The 26,672-nt window shown below is 35.9% G+C and overlaps 1 protein-coding gene across 2 annotated transcripts in view; it reads left to right on the top strand.

Annotated features, from left to right (window-relative positions):
• The window catches only part of LOC113515242 (carboxypeptidase D), a 51,014-nt gene that overhangs the window by 13,692 nt on the left and 10,650 nt on the right, over positions 1–26,672 (top strand). The window contains exons 4-15 of one of the 2 annotated variants that reach the window (XM_052896121.1): positions 592–788; positions 2,143–2,255; positions 4,017–4,117; positions 13,583–13,747; positions 15,234–15,428; positions 16,450–16,535; positions 17,008–17,208; positions 17,587–17,672; positions 18,921–19,077; positions 20,064–20,230; positions 21,260–21,370; positions 25,870–26,026. In XM_052896121.1, the coding sequence (XP_052752081.1) occupies positions 592–788; positions 2,143–2,255; positions 4,017–4,117; positions 13,583–13,747; positions 15,234–15,428; positions 16,450–16,535; positions 17,008–17,208; positions 17,587–17,672; positions 18,921–19,077; positions 20,064–20,230; positions 21,260–21,370; positions 25,870–26,026 (1,736 nt within the window). Of the gene's footprint in view, positions 1–591; positions 789–2,142; positions 2,256–4,016; positions 4,118–13,543; positions 13,748–15,233; positions 15,429–16,449; positions 16,536–17,007; positions 17,209–17,586; positions 17,673–18,920; positions 19,078–20,063; positions 20,231–21,259; positions 21,371–25,869; positions 26,027–26,672 lie in introns of both variants that reach the window. The other variant, XM_052896120.1, reaches the window with a different exon arrangement.

The raw sequence follows: 26,672 nt of genomic DNA, 5'->3' as shown, positions 1-26,672 counted from the left end.
AATGACTTAATAAAATGTTTTCAGTCATGAAGGATGAATGAATGTTTTCTATGTAATATATTAAAATAGACTTTTTAATCTTATTTATTTTTACAGATATTAAAATAAATATTGAAATTAATTAAAAATTATAATGGCTGTCCTAATGAATCCTTACTATCCGTACTAAATATTTTATGCACGAAAAAATATTAATTTACTCTTGCGCCACCTGCCCACTTCTATCTGTTCTCCTTTAACCAAAGGTTGTCTGTAAGAGATTGCCCTAGCGGTAAGACCGCCTTTTGTACCTTTATGTATATATTTCAATCTGTATTTATGTTACTGTATTTCACTTGAATTATTCACTTGTCATTGTATATTTTTATTTATAGTGCAATAAAGAGTTAAATAAATAAATAAATATTATAACTGTGGAAGTGAGTTTGTTTCTACGTTTGTAACCTCTCACCACCTTAACGGCTTAAAGAACTATTATAAAACTTAATATACATATATTATTAGGGATGGAGAAAAACATAGCCTACTTTTTATCCCGGACACGCGGACAAAGTCGCGAGTAAAAGCTAGTGAATCGAAAATAATTTCCAGGCGGCATGCAAGACTTCAACTACATCAACTCGAACTGCTTCGAGGTGACGTTCGAGCTGTCGTGCTGCAAATATCCGCCTCCAGACAAGCTGCCGGGCTTCTGGGCTATGAACAAGGAGCCTCTGCTCGCATACATTGAGCAGACGCATATCGGCGTCAAGGGCTTCGTGCTGGATGAAGAAGGGGAACCAATTAAGGTCAGTAGCAGTCAAAATTTCATTCATTAATTCAAAAGAAGCACAGTTTTTGGTCCCTACTTCACTATGTAAAGAGTTCGATCCTACATTAGGAACTTTTTTTCAGAAAGTTATTGAAAATCATTAGTTTTATTATTAAGCAAATAACTCGCTGAGATATTGCCTTTTTGCATCATTGTGGTACATATATTACATTTTAATATATTATGTTATATGTAAAAGTTTTATTTATTATATTTAAACTTCAATTGTGCGTGGTGGTGCACACACACACACACACACACACATATATATATATATATATATATATATATATATATATATACCATACATCCAGCACGAAGCCCTTGACGCATATCGGCGTCAAGGGCTTCGTGCTGGATGAAGAAGGGGAACCAATTAAGGTCAGTAGCAGTCAAAATTTCATTCATTAATTCAAAAGAAGCACAGTTTTTGGTCCCTACTTCACTATGTAAAGAGTTCGATCCTACATTAGGAACTTTTTTTCAGAAAGTTATTGAAAATCATTAGTTTTATTATTAAGCAAATAACTCGCTGAGATATTGCCTTTTTGCATCATTGTGGTACATATATTACATTTTAATATATTATGTTATATGTAAAAGTTTTATTTATTATATTTAAACTTCAATTGTGCGTGGTGGTGCACACACACACACACATATATATATATATATATATATATATATATATATATATATATACGAATGGGTTATAAAATCATAAAAAAACTACAGAGACAGAAAAAGTTACTGAAATTGATTAAACATTATTTTTATCTTTCTAAACCTTTTCGAAACTGAAATAATTCTGTACCGATTGCGATAATTGTTTTTGCAAACTAGATTTTTTTTATACAACTTAGAATGGCAAACAAGTTGACGGCCCACCTGATGGAAAGTGGTAACCGTCGCCTATAGACATGAGCAGTACCATGGACATAACAGAGTATACTGTTTCGCCCATGATACCCCCCATGCGTTGCCATTCCTGAGGACTGAGGACTCGGATGTTATTCCTCTGTACCCTGTAAATTCACACCATATCCCACCATTCAAACCGAAACACAGCCATGCAAAAACAACTGCTTCACGGTAGAAACACGAATGAGACAGAGGTACCCAAGCAATCGACTTTTGTACAGACTCCCTCTGGTAAAATATATGATATAATTAATAAATATAAGATAATAAAGTTAACTCCTTGTTACTCCCTTATTAATTCTGTCATAATCGGAGTTATTGTTTTTTTTTCTTTTTTTATGGAGTAACATTTTCAATTAATATTTGTTTGAAAAAGATTATATTATAAAAATTAAAATGTATGTTTCCAGGACGCTAAGATCTCCGTGGAGGGTATAAACCACACTGTGAAAACGACTGATCTGGGCGAGTACTGGAGGCTGCTGACTCCTGGAGAATACAACATCACGGCCACCGCTCAAGGGTATTTATATATCTATACTAATATTTGAAATCAAAATTATCAATTTTGCCACGATTTAAGTTAGGTTTCTTTTGTGAAACATAATCATATTTATTATATCGTCTGGAAGACATTGCTTAGCGATAAGGCCGCCTTTTGTATCACTTCTCATTAATATTTATTGTAATTATGTGTAATGTATGTAATTCTTTTCTCCTACATTCTTCACGACTCTGGAACGCGCTTCCTGACGCCATTAAGAGACTACCGACTAAACCGTCTTTCAAAAAAAACGTTCACGCTCACTTTTTATCTTTATCCGAGCAGTAAGTGCTTTATATTATTCTCAGTTTCGTGTATAATATAGTATATATCATATATGTGTAAGTATATTTGTTATTTATATATATTTATTCGTTTATATATGTAATTTTAGTATGTATGTATATCAATAATTACTAGTACCGCATTCGAGTATTCTGACACTTCCCTATGGTTGACTGGGAGAGAATGCTTTTAGCATTAAGTCTGCCATGTACACATATTTGTACTAATGAATAAATAAATATAATATATAATTATTTCAATATGTTACTATAATTATGTTACATATTTTTCACTACATCTGCTCTTCATACGCTTTGTTCTTACCTAACTGTTAGCTGGTAAAGAATGCCATATGGCATTAAGCTCGCCACTTGTACAAAGCTCTCGCCACTTGTGCAATAAAGAATAAATAAATAAATATTATTTTTTTACTTGGTGCAGTAAAGTGTAAATAATCATAATATATAAATAGTCTATATCATGTTGGCCTGTTCCATTTGTCCCTACCGATGTTTTCCCATTGGATGGTAAGAGTGGAATTTTATTCCACCTATCTCTACTGCTAGAGATGAATGGAAAATCAACTCCACTGTACACTTTGTTGTTGTTTTTTTTTATATACTACTTAGAATGGCAAACAAGATGACGGCCCACCTGATGGAAAGTGGTAACCGTCGCCTATAGACATAAGCAGTACCGTGGACATAACAGAGTATACTGTTTCGCCCATGATACCCCCCATGCGTTACCATTCCTGAGGACTCAGGTGTTATTCCTCTGTACTCAGTAAATTCACGCCATATCCCACCCTTCAAACCGAAACACAGCCATGCAAACACAACTGCTTCACGGTTGAAACACGAATGGGACAGAGGTACCCAAGCAATCGACTTTTGTACAAAGTCAAAGTCTCTACATAAATAAGTAGATAATTTTGACAGTAGTGTCAAAATTATCTATTTATTTTATCACACATAATGTTTTGTTTTTTTTTTGTAAAATATGTTAAATTATATTCATTATTAGTTCTTCTCTAGAAATCTGTCCGATTCTAGAATAACATACGGGTATACGACCCCGGCCTTCCGAGCCGCTACAGTGTCCCAGTCCTTTCCGCAACTGTAGTGTCCCCCCCCCCCTCCGCTTTCCTTTCCCGCATAAGTCCCTTATTCTTCTCATTTACAAATTTCCTTTACACATTTCCAACGTTCCCTTCTTTTTTACCTCAATCCTTTCCTCCATACCGCAGGTGACGGAAACCACCAACAAATGCATTCCCAAAGAGGGTTGACGTCAGGCAGGTGGCCGGTCGTAAAACTAAAAACCAAATCTTTTTGTAATATGGATAAAACCATATTACGCCGACCACAAATAATAATTGGGATAAGGGTAGGAAGATGACGATGTTAAATTATATAGTTTCAAGTGGTAACGTTACTGAACTTTAAATTCCAGTTACGCGCCCTCGCCAACAGTGACCGTCAAGGTTCCCGTGAACCAGACAACAGCAATGACCACCAATTTCACGTTACAACGGCGCCCGCGCACCGCTGACGGTAAGTTGCGATACGGCGGTAACTCTGCTGTCCCGCTTACACATTTATGACTATTGCTCGCTAACCTACTATTGGTTTGCATCTTGAAAGCTTAATATATATATATATATATATATATACTTTTAATTATGTCCATATATGTATAACGGGAACTCGCACTTAGTGTGAACCGAAACTCGGTGACTAAAAGCGCCGTACGCCCCCTGGCGAAGACTTCCGAATGAAGTCGAAACGATTGTCGGAAACGACAAGCATAGTAAGCTCATAAATATTTCCGTTATATATATATATAGACATCTTTAAAAAAAATTAAAAAATAATAGTATTTTAATTGTAAAAACAAAGGAATTGACTTGTATATTATATTTTCAACTGATTTTAAAAAGGAGGTTGTCATTTCGGTCGTGTTATCATGTGTTGTCATAACTCCGTCAGTTAGAAACCTATTTGGAAATTTAATTTTTATTTGAAAGGATATACTCAGAAATTTAATAAAATCTGTTCAATAGTTTAGTTTTTTAATAATATGGTTTTGTCACTACAGAAGTTGGTTTCTTTCTGCGAGTTATCTTTAATTATTGTCGACAATGCTCGACTAGTTTCAGGATCCATCCTATCCAAACCCTTAATCATGAGCGGTTGTTTTGAGAACGGATCGATTCGGTTGTTTTTACAGTTAAAATATAATTTACTAATAACGAAATTAACCATTTTTGTGTAACTATGAAATTTTAACAATAATGTATTATAATCTATTTCGATGGCACATAATGAAAAGCAAAACAAATTTAATGGAAATTTTCTTTATCACATAAATTGAATTTACAGAGTACAGAGGAATAACACCTGAGTCCTCAGGAATGGCAACGCATGGGGGGTATCATGGGCGAAACAGTATACTCTGTTATGTCTACGGTACTGCTCTTATCTATAGGCGACGGTTACCACTTTCCATCAGGTGGACCGTCAGCTTGTTTGCCATTTTACATTGTATAAAAAAAAATCAAAAATTTGTTTTTATTTTCATTATGTCCTATTAAAACAAACTGTTCTGTTTATTATAGAAAATGTTATTAAAACATTAATTCTAATATTTTTTTATTATCACTTTCGAATTATAACTGTGTGATAGCTCACCAGCCTCGATATGGCAAAGGTGCGGGTTCTATCCCCGCTCGAAACAATATATTATCAAATTTAATAATATTTTCTGTAAACACATTGGTGTTTGCATCTTTGATGTACAGGTTGAAAACGATATGTGTATAATATCTCACTTTATTACTAAATCACATAAACTGTTCTAAAATTAATGTATCTGCAAAGAAACGAGATACTGTTATATCAAAGCACTTTCTCCCACGCACAACCACTCTTTGGAATCAACTTCCAGCAGCAGTATTTCCGAACCGGTACGACAATATAACCTTCAAGAAAAGAGCATATTCCTTTTTAAAAGATTGGCAGGACACCTACGATGCCGTAGGTGTTGTGGGTGATCATGGGAGGCGGTAGTCACTTACCATCAGGTGAGGAGCATGCTCGCTTGCCCCCTGTGTTGTAAAAAAAAATTAAATAGTATATTCTTTACTGACCACATTCCAAAAAAAATGTCTTGTACAAAAGAAGGGCTTAATACTATATAGCATTCTCTTGCAGTCAGTTTTTGGCAAAACAGAAATGTAATTAGAAACGGTGAAAAATTTAAAATTGTTATGCTACTATTATATGAAATTAATTAGTTTATACTTATAATAAATCTGTAGAGAGGTCAATTCTGTACATGAAATATATTTCCAAAATAACTATCAGCGGGTGATTAGTGGTCGATACTGATGCCAAAAATGCAATCAGTAAAATTTTTGTCTCTCTGTCTGTATGTTCGTTATAAAACAAAAACTACTCGACGGATTTTAATGAAACTTGGTACAATTATTCTTCATACTCCTGGGCAGGTTATAGTATACTTTTCATCACGCTACGATCAATAGGAGCAGAGCAGTGAAGGGAAATGTTAAAAATGTCCACCGGTGCGACGCCGGGACTGGCCGCTAGTACTTAAATAGCTTTCTACTAATAAATTCTGTGAAAAATACTTCTCCATACTTATATTATATTATACATAGGATCGTTTTCACCCTGTATATTTTTATTTGTAAATATTATATCTAGCAATAAAATGTACAGAAATATTTGTATAATAAAATACATATAAAAACCGCTATCAAAGGATAGTAGTGGTGGAGGTGTAAAATAAATAAATATAAAATAAATAAATAAATAAAAAAGCATGTTGGCATCAGCACTGCTCTCTTCTCTCATAGTATGTAAGGGATCACTCACAAAAGTCTATGAATTTCTGCTACATTTCTAATTAGCAAACTTTTTGGCGACGAACTTTTTTTTTTAAACATTTATCCCCTTATTTATAAAAACTCCAAATCTCTCATAAATCTGTTTTGACTCAATAGCTCAATATTTCAGTATTTTAGCTCAATGTTTCTGTTCAATAACTGTTTTGTCTCTTTCTTTTGTATTTTTTTTTAATGGGTAATAATGGAATGGCAACCCCACCCGCGCTATCGGTATACACCGGCGGGGCACCAGTGAAGGGTGATAGATGAGAATGAAAACAGGCCAGTTAGCCCATCATGATGAATTAATCAGGAATTAACCATGATAGTTTCCAGGGAGAACCGCGAGGAGGTCGACCTGCTAACCTGATATTGCTAACAATGGGATTCTCAGTCTCCATTACTAACAATCCCTCCCCCCCCCTTTCTTTCGTATTAAACTTTCAATTTGAAAGTAAGTGACAAAACAGTGTAATAGAATAGCTTTGTAAAAGGTATTAGTTTTTATGAATAAAGGGATAAATATTTTACTGCACGCTAAAATAAATAAAGGCCGGTTTTATAATTATATATTTCATGACAGTCAAACAAAAATTGTCAATTTGTCAAAATTAAATGGTAATTGATTTGTGTTCATAGTGTAATTAGAATTATCTGCGTCTCGACTAGCTTTTAGTTTTAAATGAAATATGTATACAGTATTGCCCCAAAATAGCCAACAACTTGTTTATTGTAAAATATCTTCTATCGCACACTACTTAGAGTCCTAATTAAAAAGACAAGTTACTTGCCAGTGTTGTTATATTGAGTAATTTCATTTATGCAAATGAGTACCGCCCTCTATCGCAAACGGGGCGCAACTATTATGCAGTATACTTGTGCCAAATGTAATACAATAATTTAATTATTAAATTATTTCTGTTAATCGAAATGTCAATGAAATACTTCCATAATTTTAATATCAACAAATTGTTCTTAAATTAATTTAATTAGAATTAATACGACATATTAAATATGCCGTCTCAGTGAAGTTAACAATGAATGATACACATAAGTTATGTATTACATGTATGTGCGTGCGTGCGAGCGTGCGTGCGTGTTTGCGTACGTGCGTGCGTGCGTGCGTGCGTACAATAATTTAATTATTAAATTATTGCGTGCGTAATCGTGCGTGTCAATGCGTACTGCCATAATTTTAATGCGTCGTAAATTGTGCGTGCGTAAATTAATTAGCGTTATAACGACGTATTTGCGTATGCGTGCGTGCGTGCGTCGTGCGTGCGTGCAATGAATGATACACATGCGTTATGCGTTACGTGCGTGCGTGCGTGCGTGCGTGCGTGCGTGCGTGCGTGCGTGCGTGCGTGCGTGCGTGCGTGCGTGCGTGCGTGCGTGCGTGCGTGCGTGTGTGTGTGTGTGTGTGTGTAATTATAGGCAACTATATTTAATAGTGACATATTTTTTTTTGTCATTTTCATCTGTTTATTTATTTACTCTTTCTTTCTCTGCCAGTCAACATTTGGAAAAACAGAAAATTGTTGTGAGTGTGAGTAAATAATTACATACGTATATATCAATAATTATAGTAATACAGTATATTAACGTAACTCATTTCTTAAATTTAATATTCATCAATAGGGACTCAAAAAGTTTTTTCTCCTGAAAAAAAAAAATCATATTATCATAAAATAAAAAAAGAATTTTCGATAAAAAGAACAATCTATATATGTATCAACGGTACTAAATAATAATAAATGTGTATATGCTGTGTGGTCCCGGCATAGAATGGGCCATCTCTTCCCTTCCCGTGGATGTCATAAGAGGCGACTAAAGGAACTTAACCGTTCTTTGCATAATGGTGGAAATTTCCATCATAACATTGAATGTCCAAAAATTATATAAAAGACCAAGTTCATTTTAAATCGATCGTGTTGGGATACCTTTTTAATGTCCATTGCAGAAAAAAAACATAGCTGTCAAATTTATTTTTTTAACCATTTTTTCTTTAATTTTGAATATGAATTATATCACCTTGATTTTTTTCATCAATAAAAAAAAAAACATGCAAAGAAGGGTTAATGGTGGGTGGGCAGCAGCATCGCTCTCAAAACCTCACCAAAGCCAACTGCAATTGCCAATAAGCCTGCCAAGCGCGACAATTACTGCCAAAGCCCCCCCCCCCCCACCTCCCCAGCCTATGTTCAGCAGTAGACAGATAATGTTCTAACAGCGACGCTGTTGTTTATCCTTCAACCATTAAGTTCCCTTAGTCGCCTTACTACACCCACGGGAAAGGAAGGGGTGACGCGTTCTACGCCGAGACCACACGGCATCTGTATATGTGAATGGATCCCGTTCTATGCCGGGACCATATGGCATCTGTATATGTGAATGGTTCCGTTCTATGCCGGGATCACACGGCATCTGTATATGTGAATGGTTCCCATTCTATGCCGGGACCACACGGCATCTGTATATGTGAATTGTTTCCGTTCTATGCCGGGACCATACAGCATCTGTATATGTGAATGGTTCCCGTTCTATGCCGGGACCACACGGCATCTGTATATGTGAATGGTTGTTATTAAATTCTGATAAGTAACTATACAATAATTATATACGATCACCTCGCTAAAAGGAATTACAACATTTATTTAATAATTAATAATTTAAAAACAAATTAAATATTTATTAAGGTCTAAGTGTGACCCCAAAACAAAAAATATTGAGTATTATTGAAGAGATTATAATTAGTGCTGTAAATTATTTTCATAATTTATATAAAGCTATATTTAATTTAAAAATAATACGCCTAATTATCGTAACCATAATAGGTTCGTTGACAGTAAAATAGATATTAAAAAGAGGACACTGGTGTTGCCATATTTTTACATGTTCCATATTAATAGACTTACCATATTATTTAATAAATTTTATATATTTTAATATAATAACTACCGGTTTAATTTACGTATATCTATTACGTATATAATTAAATCGAAAAAGCTTGGCTTTAGTCGGACTTTTAATTCGATGCAGTAAACTGACAGTTCTAGTGTTGCAGGTTATTGCTTATTTATATTTATTTATATTTGTGTATATGGCGGATATTTAAAAAGCATTCTTTCCCAAAATAGGGAAGTGTCAGAATAATATAGTAATTATTGATATACATACATACTAAAATTACATATATAAACGAATAAATATATATAAATAACAAATATACTTACACATATCGTATTGCTGTATTATTTTTTTATTTATGGGCTTAAATAAAAAAAAATAATCAAGATAGGTAGATTTTTTCTTGTTCAAGAGGACAGGTGTTATTCTTCTGTACCCAGTAAGTTCACGTCATATCCCACCCTTCAAACCGAAACACAGCCATGCAAACACAACTGCTTCACGGTTGAAACACGAATGGGACAAAGGTACCCAAGCAATCGACTTTTATACAATATAAATGAATGAAGCCACCACTACTAAATTAAGTGTGGTAACATTATTTTTGAAAGTGACATTTGTTTATGTCAGTTTACTGCAACGAATTAATAGTCCGAGTTAATTCATCATGATGGGCTAACTGGCCTGTTTTCATTCTCATCTATCACCCTTCACTGGTGCTCCGCCAGCGTATCCCGTTAACGCAGGCGGGATTACCATACTATTTTCACCCATCAAAAAAAAAAAAATATGTTAACAGTCATTCGTGATATTATGATTGTTTTATTAGTTATAAAATATCACTTAATTGGCAATAATAATTTTAAGAAATTACTAAAGGCGCACAGGTTAAAAATATGTTATTACATATTAGCTAATTTAAATACGCTCAGTTACTTCTTCATTGACTGTACTTTAATATAATAAATGAACACCATTATCACAGACATAGATGGCCATAGATGACGCAAGTATCTTATGGAAACTAAACCAGTACTAAACTATTTACTGTGGTGTTGAAAAACTGCCAATATAAAGCCCTCTTCGCTGTAAAAGTTTTTTTGTAAATTATCTAAATTATCAAACTCCCAATAGATTCTTTTGGAGTTTTTTTTTTAAACTAACGCCGTTTTCGGCATTCATAAAAACGTCAAACCTGTCATAAATCTATTTTTTGCTAGTGTTTTGTCCTTTTCTTTTATCCTAAATTCTCAATTTGAGTCAAAAAGAAAGAGACGAACTAAAATAGATAGTGACAGACAAAATAAAATAGATTTGTAGGACGTTTCAGTTTTTATGAGTAAGGGTTAAAAATTGACACCCAAAGTATGTCCAGTTGCGACATCTATTTCAATCAATGTCTGTGACGATTAGTATAATATTGTAAATTTATTAAGTACTTTATTGTAAAATTTTGACTTTCATATAACGGAAAGATCGCTTTCGTGCAATGAAAACTGGTATTAATACGTAAATTAAAACAATTAACACTCTTTCAAGAGAATATTGTACATGTGATATGGAACATTTTCTCCAATAAAACATGGGTTGAAATACGACAAAATATTTCGAGTCTCCCACACTAATACCACAGTATTAAAGTACGGTATGGACACTCCCTGCCGCCCGCTACTATCTGACCTCACCCCCTCTCAGATACGCGTCAGCTACCATACTCTAATGAGATGTCTCTAGTCTAGTCACTTCAATAGTCGCCGATGTTAGAGAAGGATAGAGGATACAATATTTACGATGTATGAAGAGGATAACATCCCAGCTCAGTCCACATTGTACAATATATCGAAGCGTGAGCTTTTCCCGCGCTAACCTTAACACTGTTTAAATATTGGTGGGTCGAATATTAATTGGAAATAAAAAACGATTGTACAAAACAGAGTGAGCTCACACAGATCATAAATAATAAGGCAAACAAGCTGACGGCCCACCTGATGGAAAGTGGTAACCGTCGCCTATACACATGAGCAGTATGCACATAACAGAGTATACTGTTTCGCCCATGATACCCCCCATGCGTTGCCATTCCTGAGCATTCGGGTGTAATCCTCTGTACCCTGTAATTTCACTGCGATATCCCACCGTTCAAACCGAAACGCAGCCATGCAAACACAACTGCTTTACGGTTAAAACGTGAATAGGACAGAAGTGCTCAAGCAAACGACTTTTATACAGTCTCCCTCTGGTATCTAATAATTATTATGTTTATTCAACCCATGTTTATTTAGGGATAATGTTCCTTTAGAAGGGCAATTCTTTAAAAGATTATAAATAATTTTACGCGCCAATTTCATTGCTTGATCTAAGCAATAAAAATGAAAAAGCATAGCATTTTTCTAATCTAGTTTATAAACAATTTGTACAGAGTTGTGATGGCGTTTACCTAAAGGTTTATTATAATGGGAATAAAACTTTTGTTTACATGTACTAACTTGGCTGAGCCGTTTTAATTAACACCTGTTTATGTTATTTTTTAAATCCGAGATATATTTGCGATTGAATATTCGACTTTATTACTTCTTAATAAGACTTAAACTCATTAATACTACTTAGTTGAAGTTACAACTATTTTTAAAACTTCGTGAATATATCTTTTGTTTTTTTTTTTTGGTGTTTAATTTTTTTTTTTTATTTTTCTTTGTTTACTTTTTTTTTTTGGTGATGGTATTAATTAATTTATGACTTCTTCCACTTTATGCTTTAATGATTATCCCAATTCGTTTTTCTTTCTTCTTTTTCGTACTTTTCCTTCAAAATTGAAACTGTATATAGTCACATAAAATCACACTCTAAAACTGCATTAACACTTAAATAAAACACATTTCTTTCGATTAATAACAATATAACACTATCCAAAATACACTCTTTTATCACTAATAATATTTGCATGTATGTAAATAGTTAATAGTATAATAGGTTTTTGTATGAAATTTGAGGAAATTCTAAAAAAAACATACTACAATTAATAATTTAAAAGCAACAGCTGTATAAATTAAAAATTGTCATTTTTCATCTTTAACTCGTAAATACTTTTTTTTTTTAAAGCTACAGCTTTTTTTTTTCTTGTTCTTAATTGAAACTGCATTTTGAACTGGAAAATAAATTCACAAAAAAGTTCTATTAAAAAATACTTATAATTACGTTTATTTGAACAAGAAATTTTTTTGTTTAATTTTTTATTTAATTGTCGCGTTTCTATTGAGTTTTTTTTACATGGTACCTAGCCGTAGAAAGCATCCGCAGGTACTGCCCTTAATCTATGAACCTAGCTATAAAATAAAAAAAAAACTACATTTAAATTGAGAACATCCTGATGTCTTTTAAAAAGGTACGTTATAAGATACTCTTTATATAGTACCTAGTTAATGAACTGGTGAGTGAAGTATGAATATTGGCCATAATCTTAGACTTGCAGGGCATGTGACTTGATTGACGACTTAATTTTGTTGTAGTATATGTAAATAGCATGATATTTAAATATTTTTCAAATTGAGTACAAAATAATTATAACAACGTGTTCGAGTAGTCACTTCTAACAAAATTATTTGGTTATGAATTTTTGTTTTTAATTAAAAAAGTAATGAGTTTTAAAACATTATATTTACTTTTTTTGTCTTTGTCTTGTTATTTTATTCTATTTTTGTATTATTCGAATGAACCAATATTTCTTATACTAATTATTTTTTTTTAATTTATCTTATTACCATATCATTTTATTCTTCCACAGTGCCAGTTTTGGTTAGTTTTTTGTTTTTTATATAAAATGTAATAATAGTTCTATGTTGGTACAAAAAGTCCAAAGTCACAAAAGGTCCAAAAAGTTCTATATTAGTAGCACCTGCTATTTAAAAAAATGGTAATTTGGATTGCTCGTGTATGTCCTCTTTAAATAAAATTATTCAAAAAAAAATCTTTTCATTAATATTACTAGTTTTGCAAAATGACACTAAGAATGAATTGCGCACCATCTATTGTGACAAATATGAACTTTAAGTTCAGTCACATACAAATGTACGCTAGATGGCGTTACTGGTATTCTATGAAGTACACTGCATATAAAACCTACACACTACACACAAAAACATGATTTTGTCTTGGGGATAATCTTTAGAGCATAAGAGGACGCAGCGTGACATCGACGGCATTTCAGAGCCGGATTTTGTCCACCACAACTATCTGAAGATGGAGACCTATCTCCGAGAGCTTAACGAAAAGTATCCTGACATTACCAACTTGACGAGTATAGGGGAATCTGTCGAGGGTCGGAAACTGTACGTGTTGGAGGTGACCAGGAACCCAGGAATCCATATACCCGGTAAGTAATTACGTGGAGACATTACTCTCTGAAACCATAGCCCAGATAACTTTCATAAAGGGGTATTTTTTAATGGATAATATTGGAATGGTAGTTCTGTCTGCGCTATTGACATACACTGGCTGCGTATGAGTGAAAATAGGTGAGGATGAAATTGGTCAGTTGGTCCATCGTGATGAATTCATCAATAATCAACCACGATGATATCCAGAGAATTTTGCGGAGGTTGACCTTGTATATTACTAGCAATGGAGTATTGGAATATATATGGAAAATTCCTAAATTGGGTCCAATCTGGGTACTCTGATTTTGTCATACTTTCTTGAGCCTTCTTGCGGATTAAAAAGAACTTTCCAAATCGGTTTATAACTGACGGAGATATAACGAATAAAAAAAAATCGTAAATGTGGGTACTTGGTGGAACTGTTTACACATATTGAAATTACTAGAAAACATCTCTAAAAAATGGTATAATAAATATCTGGCCAGTAATTACTAAGCTTTTGAAAATGCCTTCAAAGTCAAAACCGGTGTCTTTAACCGACTTCTAAAAGAAGGTTCTCAGCTCGGTTGTATTTTTTTTTAAAGTTTTTTACCTTATAATTCCGTCAGTTGTAAACCGATTTAGAAATACTTTTTTTTATCTGAAAATATATACTTACAGTGTAGAAGCAATTCATTATTATAATACAATTATTTATTTATTATTCACCATAAAACTGGAAACCCATCATAATCCCCAACATGGTCCTTTGGCTCTATAGAAATTTTATCAATATCAATATCGGTTTGAAGGGTGGGATATGGCGTGAGTTTACAGGGTACAGAAGAATAACACCTGAGTCCTCAGGAATGGCAACACATGGGGAGTATCATGGGCGAAACAGTATACTCTGTTATGTGCATGGTACTGTTCATGTCTATAGGCGACGGTTACCACTTCCCATCAGGTAAGCCGTCAGCTTGTTTGCCATTCTAAGTTGTATAAAAAAAAATCAAGATCCATTCTGTAGTTTAGTTTTTAAATCAAAATAACGGGTTTGGTTGCAACTGAATTAGTTTTTTTTTTTTTTTTTATAGGATACAATCGTTATAATATAATATAAATGTCAAAATATATTAGTTACTATATTTTCTGTTGACTGTCTTAAAGTTAATTTATCCAGGGATGTTTAAAAAATAAATATATATGTATTTTTATTGCACTTGTAAGTTACATATAAAATAATGTATTTATAAATATTGTGAGCAAGGGTGGACTTATCTCTGACAGAGATCTCTTCCAGTCAACCCAGTACAGTAAGAAAGAATTTCGTTAGCGGGCAGCTGAAGTGCTACAACTATTAATACATAAACAAATATACAATTAAATAAAAAATATAATAAAATATTACATAAATACATACACTATAAATATATATAATACGTACCTACTTATATAATAAATGTTAAAAAAAAAAATTATAATAAATATTTGTAATGACAGGCAAACCCGAGTTCAAATACGTGGCCAACATGCACGGCAATGAGGTGGTCGGACGCGAATTGCTGCTGCTTCTAGCGAAGTACCTCTGTCAGCAGTACGTGGCTGGAGACGAGAGGGTGCAGCGTCTACTCAACACCACCAGGATACACCTGATGCCCACTATGAACCCTGATGGTTATGAAAGGGCAGTCGTAGGTAAGTAATTTTTTTCATAACACAGGAGGCAAACGAGCATGTGGCTCACCTGATGGTAAGTGACTACCGCCGCCCATGATCACACGTAACACCAGAAGCACTGCAGGTATGCTGCCGGCCTTTTAAAAAGGATTATGCTCTTTTCTTGAAGGTTATGATGTCGTATCGGTTCGGAAATACTGCTGCTGGAAGTTGATTCCAAAGAGTGGTTGTGCGTGGAAGAAAGTGCCTTGAAAAGCACGGTGGGGGACCGCCACTCATCCAGATGGTTGGGAGTTACTGCTCTAGTTGGTACTCCAACCACCTGGTATAATTTTCTTTGAGGGAAACAATAGAATAGAAATAAATTCTACTAAACAGGCTTATTTACAAACTCCAGTCACTTTTTTATGATTTTACCGCTCCATTCGAAATGTTGTTTTCGAGAAGTACCCGCAATAAATTAATTAATTACTCTTCTCTAGGCATGGGTAATATGGATGCCGATCTGATATCTGTATATACATATCAGCTATAACTGTCCACTGCTGAACATAAACTTCCCCCTTGGAAGGTTATGCCTGTAATTGCCATGTTTGGCAGGCGGACTGGCAACCGCAGTTTCTTTTTTATGGGTGAAAATGGAATGGTAACCCCGCCCGCGCTATCGGTATACACCGACGAGGCACCAGTGGAAGATGATAGGTGAGAATGAATGCAGGTCAGTTGGCCCATCGTGACGAATTCAACAAGAATTGTTCACGATAGTTTCCAGGGGGAACCACGTGGAGGTCGACCTAATAAGGCATATTGTTAACAATGGGGCTGTCAAACTCCATTGCTATCACTTGTTTATATATAGAATAATTTTACTATTGTAATCTTTTGGAGAAAACAATAAAGAGTATCTATCTATCCCTTTCGCCCCGCATGGGAAAGGTTATAGGTTACTTTTTAACACTATCAGTGAACATATAGCGGTCGCGCGACCCCGCGGGTAAAAATTAGTACATGATAAATATAATATTTTTTTTAATTGTAGGTGACTACAGCGGTACGAAGGGTAGATCGAACGGTCACCATGTGGATTTAAACAGGAACTTCCCGGATCAGTACGGATTGACTAAGGTATATATAGAGGGAGATATATACAGATAGAGGGAGACTTTGTACAAAAATCGTTTACTTGGGCGCCTCTGTCCCATTCGTGTTTCTACCGTGAAGCAGTTGTGTTTGCATGGCTGTGTTTCGATTTGAAGGGTGGGATATGGCAGTGAATTTACTGGGTACAGAGGAATAACACCTAAGTTTATTACATCACATCTCTATATTTTAGAAATAATAGAATTTCACCGTGCCTCCGATCAAACTGTTTATAATTACTCCTCTCCATCCAAAGGTTGCCTGGAAGAGATCTCTCTCAGCGATAAGGTCGCTCATTGTTTTCTCACTGTGATTATTTCTTGTAATTGTTTGTATTTATAATAAGTTTACTATTATAATCTTTTGGAGGAAACAATAGAGAATATCTATCTACTTTTAAATCGATTGAAAAATGTCAAATGACGTCACAAATTAAAAAAAAATCTCACACGCCCAGAGCAACGCGAACTTCGAGCCGGAGACGGAAGCGGTGATGCGGTGGTCGCAGTCGATACCGTTCGTGCTGTCCGCGAACCTGCACGGCGGCGCGCTGGTCGCCAACTACCCGTTCGACGGTAACCAGGACATGCGCGGCGGACACGAGAACCCCACGACGGACAACGATCTGTTCGTACATCTGGCGCACTTGTACTCGGACGTAAGTATGATCCGTTACCCGACTGCGGAAAAAAGGGTTATACCGTCTAAATACCATATATATTTTACCAGAGGGAGACTTTGTACAAAAGTCGATCGCTTGGGTACCTCTGTCCCATTCGTATTTCAACCGTGAAGCAGTTGTGTTTGCATGGCTGTGTTTCGGTTTGAAGGGTTGGAATATGGCGTGAATTTACTGTGTACAGAGGAACACCTGAGTCCTCAGGAATGGCAACGCATGGGGGGTATCATGGGCGAAACAGTGTACTCTATTATATCCATGGTACTCTCATGTCTTTAGGCAACGGTTACCACGTTCCATCAGGTGGGCCGTCAGCTTGTTTGCCATTCTAAGTTGTATAAAAAAAAATATTTACAGGCTCACCGCAAAATGCATTTAGCACGGCCATGCAAGGATTTGCCTAACGAGAAGTTCCCGGGCGGTATCACCAACGGCGCTAAATGGTAAGTTGTTCGATTAAACTAAATTAATATAGTGAAATAATAATAAGATGATATTACTGTTAATGGGGATTGACGTCCCCATTACTAACATAATGTACAATAATGGAATACTAATCCCGCCTACGCTATCGTATATCGACACCTCTGTACGTATATACGTTGGCAGGCTACTTAAGCCAATTCAGAATGGTTTAATTCCTAAATTGACTCGACCGTGCATCGAACCCGGGACCTCATTTATCCATAGCGATATGCCTAACTTAATGACTGCGAGTGGAAAGGGGTTGTTAGTAGTAGAGTCTAACTGCTTCATTGCTAGCAATATATCCTCTCAGGTCGACCTCCACGTAGTTCCCCCTGGAAACCATTATGTTTAATTGTCGAATTCATCATGGCAGGTCAACTGACCTGCATTCATTCTCACCTATCATCTTCCACTGGTGCCTCGTCGGTGTATACCAATAGCGCGGGCGGGGTTACCATTCCATTTTCACCTACTAAAAAAATAGCCTATCAGATCGACGTCCACGCGGTTCTCCCTAAAAATCATCGTGGTTATCATCATCGTCATCATATCAGCCTTTAACTGTCCACTGCTGAACATAAGCCTCCCCTTGGGGGGTTTTGCCAGTAGTTGTCAAGCTTGGCAGGCGGATTGGCAATCTCTGTTAGGCTTTAGAGATGTTTTAAGACAGACGCTTCTGCACATCCCTTGCCCTCCCTTAGTCGCCTCTTACGACACGTACAGAAAATCAAGGTGTGGTCTATTCTATGCGGGGATCATTGGGACGGCATTTCGTGGTTAATAATTGTTGAATTCGTCATGATGGGCCAACTGATTTGCTTCATCCTCATCTATCTGGTATCATACTGGTGCCCCGCCTGCGTATACCATTAGCGCAGGCGAGGTAACTATTTCACTTTTACATATTAAAGACTTTTTACAAAAGTCGTTTGCTTGGGCACCTCTGTCTTGTTTTTTGCTGTCGTGTTTCTACCGTGAAGCAGATATGTTTGCATGGCTGTGTTTCGGTTTGAAGGGTGGGATATGGCAGTGAATTTACAGGGTACAGAGGAATAACACCTGAGTCCTCAGCAATGGCAACGCATGGGGAACGAAACAGTGTACTCTGTTATGTCCATGTTACTGCTCATGTCTGTAGGCGACGGTTACCATTTTCCATCAGGTGGGCCGTCAGCTTGTTTGCCATTCTAAGTTGCATATAAAAAAACTTGATGATTGCACAGGTACGTGCTAGCCGGCGGTATGCAGGACTGGAACTACATGCACACTAACGACATGGAGCTGACCCTCGAGCTGGGCTGCACCAAGTTCCCGCCCGCCTCCGACCTGCCCACCTACTGGCAGGACAACAAGGAGGCCCTCCTGCAGTACATTGAACAGGTGATGAAACATTTAATATATTATCTATTTATTTATTTAAACTATATTGAACAATAAAATGTGGCAAAAAAGACAAACTTAATGCTATAGGCTAATATAATACTTTACCAGAGGGAGACTTTGTCCAAAAGTCGATTGCTTGGGTACCTCTGTCCCATTCGTGTTTCAACCGTGAAGCAGTTGTGTTTGCATAGCTGTGTTTCGGTTTGAAGGGTGGAATATGGCGTGAATTTACTGGGTACAGAGAAATAACACCTTAGTCCTCAGAAATGGCAACGCATGGAGGGTATCATGGGCGAAACAGTATACTCTGTTATGTCCATGGTACTGCTCATGTCTATAGGCGACCATTATCACTTTCCATCAGGTGGACCGTCAGCTTGTTTGCCATTCTAAGTTGTATAAAAAAAGGCATTCTCTACCAGCCAACCTTTATAATGTACAGAGGTACAAGATGGCGGTTTAAAAAATAAAATTATTTATGTTTTAGTATAATGTAGTTAATTATACACAAACATTCAAAAAATAAACATACATATTAATATAGTATTTAATCATTTGTTACATCTTCAAGTTAATACATATTTTCACTTCTTTGTGGTCAAAACTTTTTTTTTCTTGATAAATATGTGAACAAGTATAAGTAAACTGAAGTGACAGTGGGCTTTTTTTAATAGGTGATAATGGAATGGTAACCCCGCCTGCGTTATCGGTATACACCGGCGGGGCACCAGTGAGGGGTGATTGGTGAGGATGAAGCAGGTCAGTTGTCCCGTCGTGATGAATTCATCAAAAATCAACCATGATGGTTTCCAAGGGATACCGCGAGAAGGTCGATCTGATAGGGTTTATTGCTAGCAATGGGGTTGCTAATCCTTATTACTAACAATCCCTTCTTCCCCCCTATCATCCTTATTCGTGCATGAGTCTTTCGAGACTAAATATGGAAATGCCTGTACAAACAAAATGCTTACGAACCTCATCAGGTGCACAAAGGGGTACACGGGTTCGTGCACAGCCACATCGGGCACGCGCTGGCCAACGCGACCATCTCCGTGAGCGGACGTCGCCACGCGGTCCGCAGCGGACGCGACGGCGACTACTGGCGGCTGCTGCTGCCGGGCACCTACAACATCACCGCCGCCAGGGACGGGTCAGTACCACGCAACACTCAGAGTTGGGTTCAAGATATACACCACACAGCCATATTTGATTCTTGTAATTATTTATTTTAATAACAAAAACTAGCCTACATGGCTACATTAATACTGTAGGCGCATTTAAAAGGTGTCCTGTTATCCTTACGGTCCTAAGATGATGATATCCATCCTAAGATGCGAACGAGCTTCAAATTAAGGGTAAATACATGTCTGAAAGTATATAATGTACCTCTTGGCAAGCGAATTCGTCGAGTTCGTGAGATAGAATGAGATAGCAACGCCGGATGTCTTACGGACTCATTACTTTACTTTACCCACGATGTCGATTCCATCAACGTATTCGCTTGCCACTTGTCTAGAGGGCCTGGTCTCCTCTAGAGAGTAATCTATGCGTCGATGCCGGATACTTAGTCCTGTTCTTATCAACCTCAGAAGAGATTGTACTTTTTTTTATATCTCTTTTCTTTCCTCGTAACTCCATCGTGTATTAACCAATTAGGAAAAGTCTTTTATTTACTGAAATGGTTTATTTTTTTCACATTATTTTCCATAAGAATTTTAACAAAATTGATGCAATAGATATATATATACTTTTTATTGTTTTTTTTTTGATGGGTGAAAATGGTATGGTAACCCCTCCTGCGCTAAAGGGATACGCTGGCGGAGCACCATTGAAGGGTGATAGATGAGAATGAAAACAGGCCAGTTAGCTCATCATGATGAATTCATCAGGAATTAACCATGATAGTTTCCAGGGGGAACCGCGAGGAGGTCGATCTAGTTGGGTATATTGCTAGCAATGGGATTCTCAGTCTCCATTACTGACTTGGCTGTGTTTCGGTTTGAAGGGTGGGATATGGCGTGAATTTACAGGGTACAGTTGTATAAAAAAAAAAATTAACATATGGCAGACTTAACACCGGACGGTGTTCTCTACCAATCAACCATTAGGCAAACAGAAATACATAGGCATTTTTGAATAGAGAAAAAAAAATAAAGCAATATATATCTTTTAATTCCAGTTACGAATCGGTCACAGAACAGATCATTGTACCGGAGAACGGGTCGCTGAGTTACAACTTCACGCTGATGGCCGACGATCCACAGCACTGGTCCTCTGCTTACGATTTCCGGTAAGTCGCCGTGTGCCTTGTGTGAACGGTAACACAGTTCATTTCGCTTTGACACTGCAATCTCTTGGTTTAATGTTACTATATTTGTGCTTGTAATGTCATATACATATTCTATTTTTAAATACGCAATCGGGACTTGACGCGTTGTAAAAGGTTTTACAGGTACCTACATACCTACGTCTTTATTGCTGACGTTTCGACAATTATCACAGGGAGACTTTGTACAAAACTCGTTTGCTTGGACACCTCTGTCCCATTCGTGTTTCTACCGTGAAGCTGTTGTGTTTGCATGGCTGTGTTTCGGTTTGAAGGGTGGGATGTGGTAGTGAATTTACAGGGTATAGAGGAATAACACCTGAGTCCTCAGGAATGGCAACGCATGGAGAGTATCATGGGCGAAACAGTATACTCTGTTATGTCCATGGTACTGCTTATGTCTATAGGCGACGGTTACCACTTTCCATCAGGTGGGCCGTCAGCTTGTTTGCCATTCTAAGTTGTATAAAAGAAGAAAAACGTGGTCACGACAGGACCTATATAGAATATGATATGTAGGTACTATTTACCTGTAAAAGCTTTTACATCGCGTTAAGTCTCAATTGTGTATTTAAAAATATGCGTAAACAACGCGAAAGTTTAAAATTAACTATATAATCTGTAGTTTTAGACTTTTTTATTACTAAAGAGTGTATATTTGACAGTCAAATTGATGATGACAATGACATACGCCATGATTTATAAACAAAATTAAAAATAGTTATTGTGTTTAAAGTTTATTTCGCGCCATTTCTTTAAAACTATCTCAAGACACTCTGGGATTATTTTACAGACAGTTTTCTTGTATGTTTGTATATATGTTTGGTTTTGTATTTATGTATTATTATGTATATATTATTTGTTTTATATTATGTATCATTAAGATGTGTTATGTTGTCCAGTATCAATGTTGTGCTCGTTTTGGTAACTGTATCAACTGTTATTTTACTATTTTTTTTAATTAGTTTTTTTTTTCTCCACCAATACACAATTTCTGTCAGACATTCAAAGATTGACTAGAAAAGATCCCTTTTATGGGACAAGTCCGCCATTGTACTCACTCCTTCCTTAAAGATTCTGTACCTTGTAACTTAAGACTACCGTCTGAATCTGAATGTGTACACATCAATAAACGACTAATCGATTGAGTGTATAGATTTGTCACTAATTTCTAGTATATAGTATAATATCTAATATATAGTAATTTGTTCCATTTATATCGCATATTTTGACATTCGCAAAGGCAATCAAATCCTATAGGATACTTACCATTATTGACCTAGAATCATGAAATTTTGCAAGAAGCAATGTCGTGAATTTACTGGGTACAGAGGAATAACACCTTAGTCCTCAGGAATGGCAACGTTTATCATGGGCGAAACAGTATACTCTATTATGTCCGTGATACTGCTCATGTCTATAGGCGACGGTTACCATTTTCTATCAGGTGGGCCGTCAGCTTGTTTGTTTTAAGTTATATAAATTCTAAGTTATATAAAAAAAATATAACAAAGTCAAATATAAACTCTTATTAATTATGATAATTTTGAAGAGGCTGTCAAGTTCATCATATCACATGTATCACTCTATAATATATGCCATATGACCTATAATTTTATTTTTTTATTTTTATTATATTAATGTAATTCTTTTTTTCAATATATTTCTTAAACATTCCTAAGTACAGTCGAATGTTATTGTTAATTTTTTTTTCGAATATTCTAAGTAAAATTATTTTGATATGTGATAATTGAATTATAAAAAAAAAATGTGATCTCATAAAAAGTGTGATTAATGAAAATATTACGATTGTACTTATTATTTTATTATTGTGATTAATTGTGTTTAATTTTAATTATTTGTATGTGTTCAGAGGTTCTCAAACTGGTTAGAATAATAATTGAATTTGAATTGAACTGAATCCGAAATGAAAATATTCTTAAAAGAACCTAAGTAACCGACATAGCGCGAAGGATAAGCAAGCTGAAGTGGCAATGGGCTGGTAAAATAGCTCAAGGAACCGTACAATCGATGGGAAAGAAAGGTTCTTGAGTAGCGAAGTCGTACGGGCAAGCGCAGTGTACGCTTGCAACTCCCATTAGATGGTCTGACGACCTCAAATGCATTGCAGAGAGTCAGTGGATGCAGGTAGCTTAGGACTGTTCCGTATGCCAGTCTATTTGGGAGGCCTATGTTCAGCAGTGGACAGGTGATGACGGAGATGATGATGATGATGATCAATTGAACGAGTTCTTAAAGACTTGGGCAAATTAATTGCAAATCATTTATATTTGTGTTCACGAAAGTGAAAAATCTTTGTAGCACAAATTCGTTCGCTTCGTTTTTCTTTTCGTTTTGTAACAAAAGTTTGAGAACGTCTGACTATATGCTTATTCTTTATAATATTTACTATTATAATGTAAGTGTCATGTGCTCATATAATAAACAATTGCACGTATAGCATTTTGAGTGTGTTGTTCTTTGCACTAACTGTCAGCTTGCACTAAACTCTCCTAACCACTGTGTTACTATAACTGTCACATAATTTTTACCCTCATACCCTACAGCCTAAATGTCGCGTACAACGCGGTTTCAGAAATGTTTTCTCCCACAAACACTCAGGTTATGGGATGAGCTCCCTGCCGAGGTTTTCTCAAGAGACTACATAAGGTTCTTCAAAAGGGTACCCCCCTTTTGAAGAACCCTATGTAGTCTTTTGGGAAGAGGTTTCTTCAGAGTCGGCAACGCGAGCGTAATACCTCTGGTATTGCAGGTGTTCATAGGCTACGGTAACTGGTTACTATCAGATGGGCCGTATGCTTGTTTGCCACCTCAGTGGTATAAAAAAATAATTACCACCTTTACTATTCATACGCTTTCTGTTTTTACCTAATGGTTAGCTGGTAGAGAATGCCATATGGCATTAAGCTCGCCACTTGTGCAAAGTTTTATTGTGCAATAAAGAATAAATAAATACATAAACCACTTAATTTAAAGTTCAAATAGTATTGAAAATATACTGCTACTGCTCACATTGCATTCACGAATCTTTAGTTCTTCCCTAATGTTTTACTTTCTTAATTAATAGTACATTACTGCAGCGGCCAGCAACTGAGGCATTGATGGATGGAGTCCATCAATGCCTAGGTGTAGCCAAGGCTTGTATAGTACTTTTCTCAAACAATGCGCGGAATACAAAAACACAATTTTACTTTTTAAATTCAATGACGAATAACGAATGATAATAATTTTTCACGCGCCATAATGTTACTTTGTTTTTTTTTTTTTCAATAAACAGCTTTCTATTTGCAAGCCAGTTCGAATTTTAAATACTAAACCTACTTGGTAGCCATGTTTCGAAGTAAAAGGTCATTCCATTTTTAAAATACAGGACAGATATGAGTTTACATAGTAATTTATCTGGCCGCAAAACACGACAGATATGGATTTTCATACAACTTTTGCCGGCCGCTGCCCGCATGTGTCTGGCCAGTACGGCAATTTTGATTTATCTCGAAGAAGATTGTCAAAATAATGCTCACATTTCCAAGCATGTTTGAGAAAACAATATTATCATACATACTTGTACAACAATTAGTCCATCACCCTAATGTTATCTTGTAAAGATTGCTCTCAGCAATAAGACCGCCTTACTGTACTTATACAACTGTATCGTTACATTTATTGTCTCGCTTATTGTCTATATTGTATAATGCAAATAAAGGATACTTATTCATTCAATTATTATTTTTGGATAATTCTCAACGATTTTTCCCCACTTTTCGGATTAACTAATATATCTTACTTCAATTGGCTCTGTTATGCAATCCTAGATTCACATAGCCAATAAATGTTAGGTTTAGAAGTATCCTCAATTATCATTTAACAGAAGATGAATAAAATTGTCTACTGTAAATACAGTGAAATGTGTAAAATACTGTGTGTTATGAGGAACCAGGTAACAACGTCTAGAGTCACAACTCGGAACACACCTAGTATTGCAAGCGTCCACAGGCTACAGTAACACTTTACCATCAGATGGGCCGTATGCTAGTTTACCACATTCGTAGTATAAAAAAGAAACACCCTGACCCGGCACTATCTGTAAAAGACGTTTCCTAAATTGGCACGATAGAGAATCGAATCCGGGACTTCATTATGTAAATCAATATGCCTATTGTCAAAGAGACCATATAAATTTAGTAATGCGAACTACCAATCCCATTGCTAGCAATATACCCTGTCAAGTCGACGTGGTTCCACCTGGAAATCATCGTGCTGAATTCCAGGTATATTCATCACGATATGATTCATCACGACGGACTTACTGACCTGCCTTTTCATTCTCACCTATCGTCCCTCACTGGTGCCCCGGCAACGAATACCGTTACCGCAGGCGAGATTACCATTCCATTATCGCCTATTAAAAAAAGCGGCTTCTAATCCTGACTCCAACTCTACAGAGTCCTGGACAACGTAGTTAATACTCGGTACCACACACCGCTGGAGCTGTACGCGATGCTATCAGACCTCGAGAACAAGTACCCGGACATCGCGGAGTTCAGGTCCGGGGACAGCCTCACCACTGCCACCTTCCATCAGCTGAAGATGACGGATCAGGTGCGTATCCGTTTATTAACAAACTACACGATACCCACGTGACCAGGATCAAAAGTAGCCTATGTTCTTCTCTATCAGGTGGGCCGTCAACTAGTTTACCATTCTAAGTTGCATAGAAAAAAAATTATGAACACTCTTAAGCCGTTAAGGTGCTAAAAGTACAACATTATTTTCACAGCTATATAGTATTTGTAATAATTTGCAGCTTCATGTTAGTTAAGCATACATAAACAAAAAAATAGTAAGAAAGAAAATACAATATTTTCTGCCCTAATATGCCCGACATTGGGTTTCAACTCTAATTCATCACTCTGATACAACCATTAAAATTGGGTAATAACATTGTAAATAAATTATTGTAATATTGTTTGAATGTTCTGATTTGGGAATTGTTTTGTAGTAAACATATAATATAATCATAGATATTGGCAGGATAATTTTACTTTAACATTTTGACTAAACTAATGTTATAAACAGAAGAAAATTAATTTTTTGTATGTTTGTTTGTAATGATAATAAATTAAAAAAATAATTAACCTATTTTGAAAATTCCTTCACCTATAGAAAACATTATCAGCAAGGAACTGGCTGTATTTTATTTTCCAAAAACCGTGTGAAGTAGAGGCGAGCAACTAGTATACAATAG

The sequence above is a fragment of the Galleria mellonella genome, unplaced genomic scaffold (genome assembly GCF_026898425.1).
Source record: "Galleria mellonella isolate WM207_F2 unplaced genomic scaffold, CSIRO_AGI_GalMel_v1 utg312, whole genome shotgun sequence".
Lineage (NCBI taxonomy): Eukaryota > Metazoa > Arthropoda > Insecta > Lepidoptera > Pyralidae > Galleria > Galleria mellonella.
This window is presented reverse-complemented; position numbering and strand designations above follow the sequence as displayed.